The 14,927-nt window shown below is 43.2% G+C and overlaps 1 protein-coding gene across 1 annotated transcript in view; it reads right to left on the bottom strand.

Moving 5' to 3' along the window:
• Positions 1 to 2,426: 2,426 nt before the first annotated feature.
• Positions 2,427 to 14,927, bottom strand: part of LOC136240586 (uncharacterized) — a 71,513-nt gene continuing 59,012 nt past the window's right edge. The window contains exon 3 of the mRNA XM_066031595.1: positions 2,427 to 14,927. This exon is cut by the window's right edge and continues 48,885 nt beyond it. Within this exon, the coding sequence (XP_065887667.1) occupies positions 2,593 to 14,927 (12,335 nt within the window). The 3' untranslated portion in view covers positions 2,427 to 2,592.

The raw sequence follows: 14,927 nt of genomic DNA, 5'->3' as shown, positions 1-14,927 counted from the left end.
TGAGCACACAATATGGTGATAATATTGATTATTGTGATAAATGTAGGGCTGCACCGATTCTAGTATTGATATCGGAATCAGGTCAATACGGCTGTTTTCATGAGGTATCGGAATCAGCCATTATATTGTTGCAGATACCGATTCTTATCATGTGCGATAATATAATAAGGTTTACTTATACTTGCTTATTTTACTAGCACAGTGGACACCTAAAAGCATCGATAAAAGCATCGATAAAAGCTACCAGCAAAATTACTGATCGATGCTGAAACTTACCTGTGAAAATGCTTTACTGAAGAAACTCTAATAGAACAGTCAATAACTCTAATAGAACAATCAGGTAGAAGTGACTGTTTTATTAAAATATTTGTGTTTTTGTAATCACCATTATGATATTATCTACATTTCTCCAGCTAAAGTACAGAAGAATACTGGACTATCCATTAAAGTGGTTTGCATTTCAGTGACTTCTTTCTTTGTGAATCTTGATTGTCTACTTCATCATAAACATGAACCATAAAAACTTGTACAAGAATACCATGAAATGCACTATATATGGTGTTACTAATAAATGTGTGCACTATAAAGTAGCTACTTTAAGGTACTTGGTATCGGTACTTGTACTTGCAGATACTTCCCAGCTGAGCATTTGGTATTTGAAGTTTTGATAAAAAGTGGACTCGGTACAACCCTAGATAAGTGCTTCCATGGTATACTGTACGTACTGTGGTGCACTTTTTTCAGTATCGCCCAACCCCAGCCAAATTGTGATGGTTTGGTGTTCCTGCTGCAAGTCTACAAGTTCAATTTTTAAAGGGGGTTTCCGGAACCCTAGGAAACCCCCTAAATATGCCCCTGATCTACTGCTGAAAGTTTGTCCATGTGGAAAATTTGAACAATGACCTAGTTTTACTGAATGGTTATGTTTACTGATGGCTATAAGGTCAGCCAGTTGGCTACTCTCATGATCAAATAATAGACAGGCTCATTGGATAGATCTTTAATTGAGCCATGAAGCAAGCAATTAGCTGATATTGTTGCAATTTATCAGCAGCAGTTTTATCGATATTGCTACTGAAACCAAACATGTGTGGAATGTTTAGTGTCCATCTGATGTTAGCTCAAGTGTCTCGTAATAAGCCTCCTCCATATCATACTAGATTTTACCTAATGACTTGATGCAACACTAAGGCTACCAGCATTAACTCTATTATTATAATAATAATAACTCTGTTGCAGTAAATCATAATAATCTTGTTGTTAAAAAAATTGAGCATTGTATATAACAGAATTTCACAACCCCTGGGGACCAGCTGGTTTATGGAAACTCAATACTATGTAACTGTTGCATAATAGTGTGACCAAAGAATACAATTATAAAATACTCTACAATAGAACAACTAACTGCTTGCTTTTTGGCACTTAGCTAAAAATCTGATGCTCAGGTCATTTACTGTACTTAGCATGGCCATGGAGCTAGCATTTCCTGGGGTTCCAGAAACCCCCCTCTGAAGTTTGAACTTGTGAGCTTGCAGCAGGAATACCTTAGTTTGGCAGCACAAATTTACAGGAATAAAATAGGAGAACAAAGGTGTTAAATGCAAGGAAAAATCTTGCAGAGGCACTCTAATAGAGCAGTCAGATGTACAGTATTCTAATGGAGCAGTAAAATACTCTAATAGAACATTCATAATGGAATACAATTTGCTAACCTGAAGTAAGAATGATTCATTTTTGAGTTTTTCATTTCAGCTTGAGAATTTGGATATATATTTGGACTTTACCAGTCATAAACCATAATATTTAATTGGTTTATATTATCCATAAAATCATAAACTTCAATGTAAAGCTGATTAAGCCCAAACAATTACAAGTTATAAGTACTGTACAATCAATGGTTCTGGTAATGAGTCAAGTAGCTATATATATCAGCAACTCACAAAACAACATCACAAACAACTTTATCTTTGTACATGTGAATTAACGACTGGCTATATAATTAAAAGTATAGAAAAATTTGTCCAGAGGAGGATGAGTAAGACACACAATTAGGGCGCAGTGGTTTAAATCTTTTGAAACTCTTGACTACTTTATTAGAGGATTTCAATGTTTTTAGGAACTTTGTTATCACATGAGTAACTAGTATAGCAAATAAGTACAAATAAACTATGCATTAGGCACAGACAACAGTTAGTGCAATATCCCTGAAGTGATGCTACAATACATTGTGAAAAAGTTTTGTGTAAGTTTTCATTTAATATTTGCATACAAATAACAATAGGCACCAAGAACCTGGCTAAATCGTTTTTACCAGTGCAGCTACCAACAATGATCAAGATACTCTAATAGAGCAGTGATATAAATTTTTTTTTGCTCGGTGTAAATCATACACAACACGGAAATTTGGTTTTACTCTTCACTGACAATTTTAGCTGGAATGTTATTATTAATTCAGCTAATACAATATATGCAGCTCAAAATATGTGTGAGAGACATACAGTATAATAATGTCCTTTGAAATTTATAATTACTAATGTTCTTTGTTAATTACATAACTACAACAGCATAATCTAATAATCTAGAGTTGATGAATTATTCAGCTATGTTGATAGTGAATGGACTCCCTGGAATGTGAACATTTGACCAGGTAATTTGTACAGTATATTGCCCGGCATGTACAGGGTTGTATCGCACAATAATTGTCCTCTCATTTTCTGGATCTTTTTGCATGTTGATTTTGAATGCACCTTTTGGTCCATGAACTCGTACAGCTAGAGTGCCAGTTCCTGCATTTTCCGTCTCAACTTTGAAGTGACCATCGGTGCCTACTTTTCCATCATTTAGACCAGGGCCATATGCTTTAACATTTTCAGGTTTGGGTGGTAGAATGACTCTCACTTTAAATGGACTCCCTGGTATGTGCTTGCCATCCCAGCGTACGTGTAGGAGATACTTGCCAGCTTCTGTTGGAGCAAACAGTGCCTTGTATTTGCCGTGGCCAAGATCATTGACAGTAACGGGAAGCAATTGATGGGCACCTTGTGCATGGACAGTTAGTGATCCTGATTGTTCTTCATCTTCGTTCTTCACTTCAAACTCCACATTATCACCAAGCATGACGTCAGGAATTTTGTCACCCACTACTTTTACTTTTGAAGGATCAGATAATTGGTAGCATTTCACATTAAATGGGGAGCCAGGAACAGGTATGTCACCACATGACACTACTATCTGGTAGAGCCCAGTATGACCAGGTGTGTATGTTACCAGTTGTACACCAGGTGCAAGAGTTTCTATAGATGGTATAACAGTTCCTTTGTCGCTGTTGATTTCTACTTTAAGATTGATTTCACTTGTATCTGTAAATACTTTGAAAGTAGACAGTTGGTTCACTTGTGTGCTAATAAGTCCATCACCCTCTGCTCTTATCTGTGCCTCAGGAGAGGCTGCAAAAGTCAGTTTGAATGGAGATCCATGAATGTGATGGTCATCGTATTTCACTGTGAGCAAATAGATTGTGCCATGGCCTGGATGAAATGAAAGCTTGTACAGGTCATGATCCTTTTGTTCAATATTGACTGGTAGAGTTTTGTTGGTGATTGGGTCATTGACTGAAGCAGTCAGAGTACCTTCACCTGCTTCTTCAGTGGAAACATTAAAGTAAACAGCTTCACCGACTTGATGTTGTTGTTCTTCCCCTTGACTGCTTTCAACTAGCTTACATTTCAATGCTTTGTTGCCACTTTTGAACTCTACATCAAACGGGCTGCCTTGAATGTGTTTGCCAGAGTACTGGACAGATATTTGATGTTGGCCTACTTCTAGTGGAATAACTTCAATGTTGTAAATGTTCTGTTCTACTTGACGTAATGTGACCTTTGCTGCTGATGCTGGTTGTGACTTTACTTCAAGGATTCCAAAGCCGACCTCGTCACAATGTAGTTTGAATTTTGTTAGTTCTCCAACGTAGTAAGAGTGAGCAGATAAATCTAGTCCATGAAAATAGGAGCTTGCACCTTGAAATACTAATGTGTGCGGACTGCCAGAAATGTGGTGACCATTCCACAAAATGTCTATAATATACTTCCCAGGAACTGTGGGCTTAAAATGTATGACATAGGTGCCATCCTTATTATCAGTAATACTTACGTCCGCTTTGCCTGGGCCCTTCGAGGTTACATTGAGGACCCCAGAACCTGCATCAATAGCTCTGATGTTAAACTGACAATCTTTGCCAAACTCCAATGGCTCAGAGATTATTTTAAGGTCTTCAGGATCAATTACACATTTGGTTGAATCAATAACAGTTGTTCTTGATGGAAGAACTTCACGATCATTGATAGTGAGCGTTAGTGGGCTATGAGGAATGAGCTCACCAGACCATGTAACATGGAATGTGTATTCACCAGGTACATTGGGTTTGAATGTTGCACTGTAGGTTTGGTCCCCATTGTCTTTAATGTCAAACTTAGCTGGCTCACCAGGAGGACCAGACGATTTTATTAACAATTCACCCATGCCGGCATCAGTACAATCAAACTTGAAGTGTATTGTCTTGGCAACAAAGTATGGACCTTTGGTGATAACTTCCATTTTAACAGCATCAGGATTCACTGGTTTCAAATACCTCACCAAATATGGACTTTGTGGTTGCTCTTTATTTTTTATACTCACATGAATGAAGTATATTCCAGGCTCTTTTGGTGTTACGGTAAGACGATATTGATCTTTCACAATCTTGGTAACAGTCATTGGAAGATGCTCATTTGTGGGCTGGTATACCACATGAGCTGATATATCTTTGCTCTTGATTCCTTTAGTAGAGATGTCTAATGCAATAGCTTTGCCATACTGATAAGAATTGATCTTTTGGTGTGGCACTTCAAATACCAATGGCGAACATGGTAAGGGTTGATTATCCCATGAGATGTGTATCTTGTGTGTACCAGACACCACAGGAGTGTAACTAATGCTGTACAGCTTGGAATCTTTTTTCTCTACAATAACTTCTGATTTTTCTGTGTGCGGAGGACTTTCTGCATAAACGCTCAATTCTCCGTCACCACTTTCCGTACAGTCTACATCAAAGTTCATCTGTGAATACAATTTTGGATGAATGTCTTGTGCTCCTACTACTTTACAGAGAGATGGATCAGCTGGAATTGACTGCACGTCGCTTTCTTCTTCTTCTCCAATCAAGTCATCTAATAACAAGCCGGTCTGTAAACTTGTATCTGCTTCAACATGTACATCTTCAACAAGTGGAGGTACATCTGATGGAGGTTGTAAGTTGATCATAAATGGTGACCCAGGAACTTCATCTCCACACCATTTGACAGTCAAATTGTATACATCTGGTTGTGGAGGAGTAAAAGAAATATGAGTTTCATTGTTCACAACTGGATCAACACTGCATACCACTTCACCAGACTGTTCTCCACTGCAAGTAGCTTCCATCACACCTATTCCAGCTTCACCAACATTAAATGTAATGGCAATAGGAGTGCCTTGCTCTGATGTTGCAGATGGAAGAGAAGTAACCTTTACCTTACTTGCTCCAGTTTGTAATGTGTTGATTTTGAATGGACTGCCATTAACATGTTCTCCAGCCCATTTTACACTCAGTTTATACACATCAGGTTCAGGTGGTGTAAAGGCTACACTATATTTACCATCACTAGATGGCACTATTTCTAATGGTACTTCACCAACTTTGTCTCCCACACAGGTTGCCTCAAGTTCACCTTGTCCAGCTGTTGAAGTATCAAAATCTAAGTTAACAGGGACTCCTGTTGCTACTATTGTTTCTGGTTTCACAGTTGTTGAAACATTGTTGGCTATTGGTGGAAGCAAATTGATTTTGAAAGGAGAACCTGGTACATGTAATCCAGACCATTTCACATCAACATGGTATATATCAGGTTGAGGAGGCGTGAATGAGACAGTTGTTGTATCTTCATGATCTATTACATCACAGGGTACTTTTCCACATTGGTCACCCACACACGAAGCACTTAGTTTACCATCTCCAGCTCTGCTGGTTGTAAAGGTAAGACTTAATGGATCACCACTTTCAATGGATGATGATGGAGGCTTTACTAAAGTCACTCTCTCTGGGACAGTCTGAACTACTTTAATCTTGACAGGACTTCCAGCAACTGGTTTGCCAGATTCAGTGACTTCTATTTTGTGTTTTCCTGCTGAGTTGAGCATATATGACACCAAGTATGTGCCATCTCTGTTGTCTGTGATTTCACATTTCGGTTTAGATCCAAAAGATGGACCAATTGCTTTGACTGATATATTTCCTTTACCAGCATTTGTACAGTCAATTATTAATTTCACAGTTTCTCCTACTGTGTAAGGTTCACTGTCTAGCAAGTTCATTTTCACTGCTTTAGCATCAAAAGGCTTGCAGTATTTTATCTTAAATGGGCTGGTGGACATTTCTTCTTGATTAACAAAAATATGAACTCTGTAGATTCCTGGAAGTTTTGGTTTAAAAGTTAGTTTGTAGTGTTCTTTATCTGATTTCTTTACAGCTACTTTGATTTGTTCATTTGTACTTTCGGACACAGCATGGGCAGTTATGTCTTTCAATTTTGTATCTGTAGCCATAATATCCAAGTCCACAGAATGACCAAAAGGATATTCTTGAGGTAATGCTGTGGGTTCTTCTAATAGATCCAGTGCTTCAATCCCAGCATGTAATATCCCAGATTCTACAGGTTCAACCAACTCCTCAGGTATATTCTCTGTAATAGGACTCATCGCCATAACTGAGAAAGGTGAATCATTTACTGGCTTTCCATTCCAAAATACCTCAACGTTGTGTGGATCTGATTTAGGTAGAAAACCTACTTCATATATTCCTGGCAGAGACTCTGTTATGTAAGTAGGTATTTCAATGGAATCCTTGGATTTACAAGAGGCAGAAAGCTTTCCTCTGCCAGCAGTACAACTATCAAATGTCATTATTGCTGATGACTGCTGATTATCAGCTGGTACAATGCCCTTATAAATTACTTGCGTGTGACTTCTGTCATTTGCTGGCAGTAAGAACACTCTAAAAACAGATTCCTCCTGTGGCTGTTTTGACCATTCAAAATGAACATTATAGGTGATTGGTGTAGAGGGGATATCTGTTGTAGTAGAGTTCGGTGATGGTTTTAAATTGATTTTAAATGGTGAGCCTGGAACATGTTGACGATTCCACATTACATTGAGCATATACGAATCCATACTTGGAGCAATAAATGAAACCTCATGATGACTAGGGTTGTCTTCCTTGCCTTTCACAGTGCATTCCACATCTCCATTTGTGTCTCCCACACATGTGGCTTGCATGGTTCCATCTCCTGCTGCACTACTGTCAAACCAGAAAGAAATTGGTAATTCTGATTCCATACTTGCAGCTGGAACTTGTAATAACTTCACTTTGTCTGCACCTGAAGAAAGCATGTTTATCTTGAATGGACTGCCTTTGATGTGATCACCACTCCACAGGATACCAAGTTCATAAATGTCTGGCTCTCTGGGAGTAAATGACACCTTGTACACATCGGGTCCTTGTCTTTCTACACCTACAAGCACCTCACCAACCCATCTTCCAACACAGGTTGCAGTTAGCTGTCCACCACCAGCATTGGAAGCATCAAGCTCAATGTCCAAAGGAGCTCCTGACTCAAGCACCATTTCTTTTTCAGCAGTTACCTCAACATTGTCCGCAACAGGTGGAAGCAAGTTGATCTTAAAAGGTGAGCCAGGAATGTGCACACCTGACCACTTCACATTAACATGATACACGTCTCCCTGCTGAGGCACAAATGACACATTCGTTTTCTCTAGGTCATCCTTAACTGTGCATTCCACTACACCAGAGACTTCTCCTGCACAGTTGGCCTCCAGATTCCCACTACCTGCTTCTGTGATGTCAAAACCAAGGATGACACTGTCACCTGATTCAATCTTGGGTGGAGGTATTGATACAAATTTCACCTTGGTAGCTTCTGTCTTTAGCATGTTAATCTTGAATGGGCTGCCTTTCACATGCTCTCCACCCCACTTTACACTAATGTCATACATGTCAGGTGCAGGAGGTGTAAACACTATCTTGTACTTGTCCTCTTCAGCTAGCTTAACCTCCACTGGCACTTCACCGACTTTCTCTCCCACACATACTGCATCTAGTTCACCTCCTCCAGCATTGGAAGTGTCAAAAATGAGATCTATAGGAACACCACTCTCCACTGTGTTCTGAGGTTCAGCAGAAACTTCAACCATCTCAGCAACAGGAGGAAGTAAATTAATCTTAAATGGAGAACCTGGGATGTGGTTTCCAGACCAAGTCACATTCAGATGGTACACATCAGGTTGAGGCGGTACAAATAAAATGTTCATTCTGGTACGGTTGTCTTCATCTTGCTGCACTGTACATTGTACTACTCCAGATTTTTCTCCACTACAAGAAGCCTTCATGACTCCTTCTCCAGCCCTGGCTGTGTCAAAACCCAAACTTAGTGCAGCACCTGATTCGACACAAGTGGAAGGAGGGGATACCAGTTTCACACTACCAGCCACTGGTTGCAGCATGTTGACCTTAAAAGGACTACCTTTCACATGCTCGCCTCCCCATTTCACGGAGACCTCATACATGTCTGGCTCTGGTGGATTGAATGTTATGTTGTACTTATCATCTCCAGCTGGAGTAACTTCGACTGGCACCTCACCTACGTTCCTTCCAAAACAGACAGCTTCCAATTCACCTCCCCCAGCAGCGGAAGTGTCAAAACTTAGGAAGTCAGTGGGAACACCTGTCTCCAATGTTGTCTCGGGCTCCGTTACCACTTCGACATTTTCTGCAACAGGTGGAAGGAGATTGATTTTGTATGGTGACCCAGGAACATGTTCTCCAGACCAAGTCACACTCAAGAGGAAAATGTCTGGTTGAGGAGGAATAAAGGACACGTTTACTTTAGTTGTGTCATCTTTGCTGATATCAATGGAGCACGGAACATCTTCAGACTTTTCACCATTGCAAGCAGCTTCCAAGACTCCTTCACCTGCCTTGCTGGTGTCAAATCCTAATGCTAACGGTTTTCCTGGCTCCACGCTCGTTGCCGGCAGGACTGCCAGTCTGACACGGCTCGCCACTGGCTGCAGCATGTTAATCTTGAAGGGACTGCCTTTGACATGTTCTCTGCTCCACATGACACTAACTTCATACGAGTCTGGTTTGGGTGGTGTAAATGATACCTTGTACTTGTCTTCACCCACCGGTCTGACATTGACTGGGACGCTGCCAACTCGTTCACCGACACACTTAACATCCAATACGCCACCTCCAGCCGCAGTGGTGTCAAAATCCAAATCCATAGGAGCTCCTGCCTCCAGCATTGCCAACTTCTCTGGCTGAGACATCAGCTCGACCTTTTCTGCTACGGGTGGGAGAAGGTTGAGTTTGAAGGGAGAGCCGGGAACGTGATCTCCCGACCACTTCACATCTACGTGGTAAATGTCTGCCTGGGGAGGAACTATGCACACATCCGTCCTCTTGTCTTTGCTTGCGTTCTGCTCTACCGTGCATGGTAGATTACCAGTAATTTCTCCTACACACGATGCGTCCAGTGTTCCCTTGCCAGCCTCTGAGCTGTCGAAGCCCAAGCAGAGAGCTGCACCCAATTCTAGGCTGTGTCCGGGAATCTCCACCAGCTTGACAAGGCCAGCTCCTCCAGCAAATGCATGCACTGTCAGTGGACTATCCTTGATTGCCTTTCCAGACCACGTGATGTCGAATCTGTGTTCACCTGGTGCGGTGGGCACGTACACAGCACCAAACGTACCATCCTTGTTGTCCGTCACCTTAAAATCTGCTGGTCTTTTTCCAGTGGGGCCAGACGACTTGATGGACAATTCGCCAAATCCTGCCTCGTTGCAATCCACCACAAATTCTATCGGCTCTTCTACAAAGTATGGTTCACTGCCTAGTGTTGCAACCGTCACAGCACTCGGATTGTACGGTTTTGAGTATTTGACTCTGAACGGACTATCTGCTATCTCGTCGTGCTTCACAAACACGTGGACGTGATAAATGCCTGGCAGTTTTGGTTTGAAGGTCAATTTCAACTGTTCTTTCTTTTCTGCCTTCTTGATGGTCACCTTGAGCTTTTCTTTGGTTGGTTCGTAAACAGCATGGGCGGACACGTCCTTTGGCTTGATTCCCGGGATACCAATGTCGAGATTGATGGGGCTACCATGAGGGAACAGTGGCAGCTTTTCACTGGTGACTTCAAAAATCAGTGGTGAGCATGGTAGCGGTTGTTCACCCCACTCAATGTGCAACTTGTGTACTCCCACTGTGGAGGGAGTGTAGGTAATGGAATACTGATTCTTGTCTTTCTGATTAACCTCGAGTTTCGAAGCTTCTCCTGGTGGGCTCTCTGCACTTACGGTCAGCTCTGCATTGCCAGCACCGCTGCAGTCGACTGCCAAGCGCATGGTCGAGTTGACCTGCGGCTGTCCACTAGGCAAGCCCGTCACCCTGCATTTGGAAGGATCCACTGGGGTCATGAACTTCATCAGGAATGGACTTCCGGGAATGTGTTGGTCGTCCATTAGAGCTGTCAGTGTGTACGTGTCAGGTGTCTTAGGTTCAAAGTTGACGGCATATGTGCCGTCCACATTTTCAAATACATCTACGTTTGCTCTTCCCGTCTGCTGTCCAGTACAATTGACAGTTAGTTGCCTACCACTGTCTGCACCCGTTTCGCTGTCAACACTGAGCCGGAACACTTCTCCGACATAGTATATGACGGGCTCTGTGGTTTCTTCTTCAGGTTGGGCGTACTTTTGTTTCTCCCCTTCATCATAAAAGGCATCCAACTGATCTAGATCCAATCCTGCCTCCACCTCGTCCTTGGTTTCTTCCACTTCTACGGGTGGTTCTGACATGGCCGAGTCTGGGAGTGTATTGATTTGAAAGGGACTGCCTTTGACATGTTCCCCTGCCCACTTCACGCTAACTTCGTACATATCCGGCTCCGGTGGTGTAAAGAGTATTTTGTATTTGTCATCACCTGCTGCTTGTACTTCTACTGGAACTTCACCACACTTGGCTCCCACACAAGTGGCTTGTAGCTCGCCACCTCCAGCTCCCGAGGTATCGAAATCTAGGTCCACAAGACTTCCCACTGTTGAAGCACTGGGCGGCTCTGTCACCAGTTCAACCTTCTCAGCAGCTGGTGGAAGTAGATTGATCTTGAAAGGAGATCCGGGAACATCTGTTCCAGACCATTTCACATGCAAACGGTAGACATCTGGCTGTGGGGGTACAAGCGAAACGTCCACTCTACTTTGGTCTACTGGCTGTTGTTGTACTGTGCAATCCACAGGTCCAGATTTGTCCCCAGCACATGAGGCTTCCATAGTTCCTTCTCCTGCTTTGCTAGTGTCAAAGCCCAAACTAAGAGCATCGCCAGATTCGATGCTGGCCGAAGGAGTGGAGACTAGTCTGACTTTACTGGCCACTGGTTGAAGCATGTCGATCTTGAAAGGGCTACCTTTAACATGCTCACCACCCCATTTCACGCTGATCTCGTACGTGTCTGGTTCTGGAGGATTAAAGATAATTGTGTACTTGTCATCACCGGCTGGCTTCACTTCTACCGGCACTTCTCCCACTCTGCTCCCAACACAGGTGGTGTCCAGTTGGCCACTTCCTGCACCGGACGTATCTATACTTAGCAGGTCTGTTGGAACTCCCGCTTCCACTATGCTTTCCGGTTTAGCAACAGTTTCTACTTTCTCAGCTGCAGGTGGCAGCAGATTAATCTTGAAAGGAGAGCCTGGAATATGCTCTCCCGACCAGGTCACACTTAAATGATACACATCCGGTTGAGGAGGGACAAAGGAAACATCCATCCGTTGTTTGTTCTCTGGATGGGGCACGACGCTGCAAGTCACCTTGCCGGATTTGTCTCCAGTGCACGTCGCTTCCATGGAACCTTCTCCTGCTTCTGAAGTGCTAAAACCCAGAGAGAGTGGACTTCCTGATTCCACGGTGGTAGACGGAGTGGCCACCAATTTGACTTTCCTTGCTTCGGGTTTAGCCGAAATAATGTCTTCTAACAGATCGAGCGGAGCCTCTGCATGCACAACTGCTTCTGAAACTACTTGCACATCATCATCTGCTATGGGCAAATGAAGGTTGATGTTAAAAGGAGAGCCCGTGACACTGACACCAGACCACTTAACTTCCACACAATACACATCTTCTTGGAGTGGAGTGAACGTAACATTTGTTCTGTCCTGCTGGTCGGATTCCACGCTGCATGGTAGTTCGCCGCTCTTCTCTCCACTACACGATGCTTCCATTGTTCCCTCTCCTGCCATCCTTGTGTCAAATCCTAAAACCACAGGAGATCCCAATTCTAGGGTGTCAGATGGTAGTGAGACCACCTTCACTTTGTTGGCACCTGTCTGTAGGGTGTTGATTTGGAATGGACTACCTTTCACGTGTTCTCCTGCCCACTTCACACTCACCTCGTACATGTCAGGCTGAGGAGGTGTGAACGATATCTTGTACTTGTCACCACCTGTAGGCACCACTTCTATGGGTACTTCGCCAGCTCTCTTTCCTAGGCAGGTTGCCTTCAGTTCACCGCTTCCAGCCTTGGAAGTGTCAATGTCTAAATCCACCGGGGCTCCTGTCTCAAGCACATCCTGAGATTCTGGCTGCGAAACTATTTCTACGTTATCGGCAACCGGTGGAAGTAAGTTGATTTTAAAAGGAGAGCCTGGTACGTGTGCACCAGACCACTTCACTTCTACATGATAAATGTCAGGTTGAGGAGGAACAAATGAAACAGTTGCTCTTTCACCGTCATCCTTAGAGCTCGCTACCTTACACGGTACTTTTCCTGATGCTTCACCGACGCAAGATGCAAGCAGTTTTCCGTCACCCGCTCTGCTGGTGCTGAAACATAACTCCAGAGGTGCACCACTTTCTACACTCGATGAAGGAGGTTCCACCAACTTTACTCTCTCTGCAACACTCTGAACCACCTTTATCTTTACGGGGCTGCCTGCAACTGGCCTGCCTGATTCTGTGATGTCCAACTTGTGTTTACCCGTTGAATTGGGTATGTAGACTGCTGTATATGTGCCATCGTTGTTGTCTGTTACATCACATTTCGCTCTAGATCCGAATGTTGGGCCAGTTGCTTTGATTGATATGTCTCCCTTTCCAGCATCTCTGCAGTCGACAGTCAATTTCACATCTTCTCCCACTGTGTAGGGTTCACTGTCTACCAAAGTTACTTTCACTGCCTTGACATCAAAAGGTTCGCAGTACTTAATCTTATACGGACTAGAAGAATATTCTTCTTTGTTAATGAAAACGTGCATGTTGTAAATTCCAGGTAGCTTTGGTTTCATGCTCAGTCTGAACTGTTCTTTGTCCACCTTTTTAACAGTCACTTTGAATTTTTCACTGGTACCTTCGTGAATGGCATGAGATGTGATGTCTTTCTGTTTTGCACCAGGAGATGTGATGTCCACTTCCACAGGATGACCGTGAGCAAACTCTTGCACTGGTTGCTCTTCTGTCTCTCCAAATATCTCAGGTGCGTCGTATCCTGCCTGTACTGTATCCTCGTCCACAGCTTCAACTACTGGCTCAATCAGTTCACTGTCTGTTGGTTTCCTGGCCATCACTGACAGAGGTGAGTCGTCTATAGGCTTTCCATTCCACCACACCTCCACACTGTGAGGGTCATCTTCGGGCACGAATTGTACTGCGTACGTACCAGGTAGAGGTTCTGTCACTTGAGAATCTACCACAACTGATTTGTCTGATTTGCAAGTGGCGGTAAGCTTTCCTCTTCCAGCACTGCCACTGTCAAATTTCATTACTGCTGGTGATCCTGTATCTTCGGCTGGTTGGATTCCCACATAGTGCACTTGTTTGTAACCAGTGTCTTCTTTTGGTAAAAGAATCACTCTAAACACAGACTCTTCTTTGGGCCTATCGGACCATGTAAATGAAACATTGTGTAATGATGTGTCCGTTGCAGCCGATTGTAAGTTGATCTTAAATGGTGAACCTGGAACATGTTGACGGTTCCATGTAACATTTAGTACGTATGCATCCAAACTTGGAGCAATAAATGCCACTTCATGATGATTAGGATTGTCTTCCTTGCCTTTTACCGTGCATTCCACCTCTCCTACCTTTTCTCCTGCACATGTCGCTTCCATGCTTCCATCTCCTGCTGCACTACTGTCAAACCAGAAAGAAAGAGGCTTGTCTGATTCCATACTTGCAGCTGGAACCTGTAGTAACTTCACTTTGTCTGTACCCGAAGAAAGCATGTTTATCTTGAATGGACTGCCTTTGATGTGATCACCACTCCACAGGATACTGAGTTCGTAAATGTCCGGCTCCCTGGGAGTAAACGACACCTTGTACACATCGGGTCCTTGTCTTTCTACACCTACAGGCACCTCACCAACCCATCTTCCAACGCAGGTTGCACTTAGCTGCCCACCACCAGCATTGGAAGCATCAAGCTCAATGTCCAAAGGAGCTCCTGACTCGAGCACCATTTCTGGTTCAGCGGTCACCTCAACATTGTCCGCAATTGGTGGAAGCAAGTTGATCTTAAAAGGTGAGCCGGGAACGTGCACACCTGACCACTTCACATTAACATGATACACGTCTCCCTGCTGAGGCACAAATGACACATTTGTTTGGTTTGTTTTCTCTAGGTCGTCCTTAACTGTGCATTCCACTATACCGGAGACTTCTCCTGCACAGTTGACCTCCAGATTCCCACTGCCTGCCTCTGTGATGTCGAAACCAAGGACGACACTGTCACCTGATTCAATCTTGGGTGGAGGTATGGATACAAATTTCACCTTGGTAGCTT

The sequence above is a fragment of the Dysidea avara genome, chromosome 12, assembly GCF_963678975.1.
Source record: "Dysidea avara chromosome 12, odDysAvar1.4, whole genome shotgun sequence".
Classification (NCBI taxonomy): domain Eukaryota; kingdom Metazoa; phylum Porifera; class Demospongiae; order Dictyoceratida; family Dysideidae; genus Dysidea; species Dysidea avara.
Note: the sequence above shows the minus strand (reverse complement) of the source record. Positions and strands in the feature narration are given on the sequence as shown.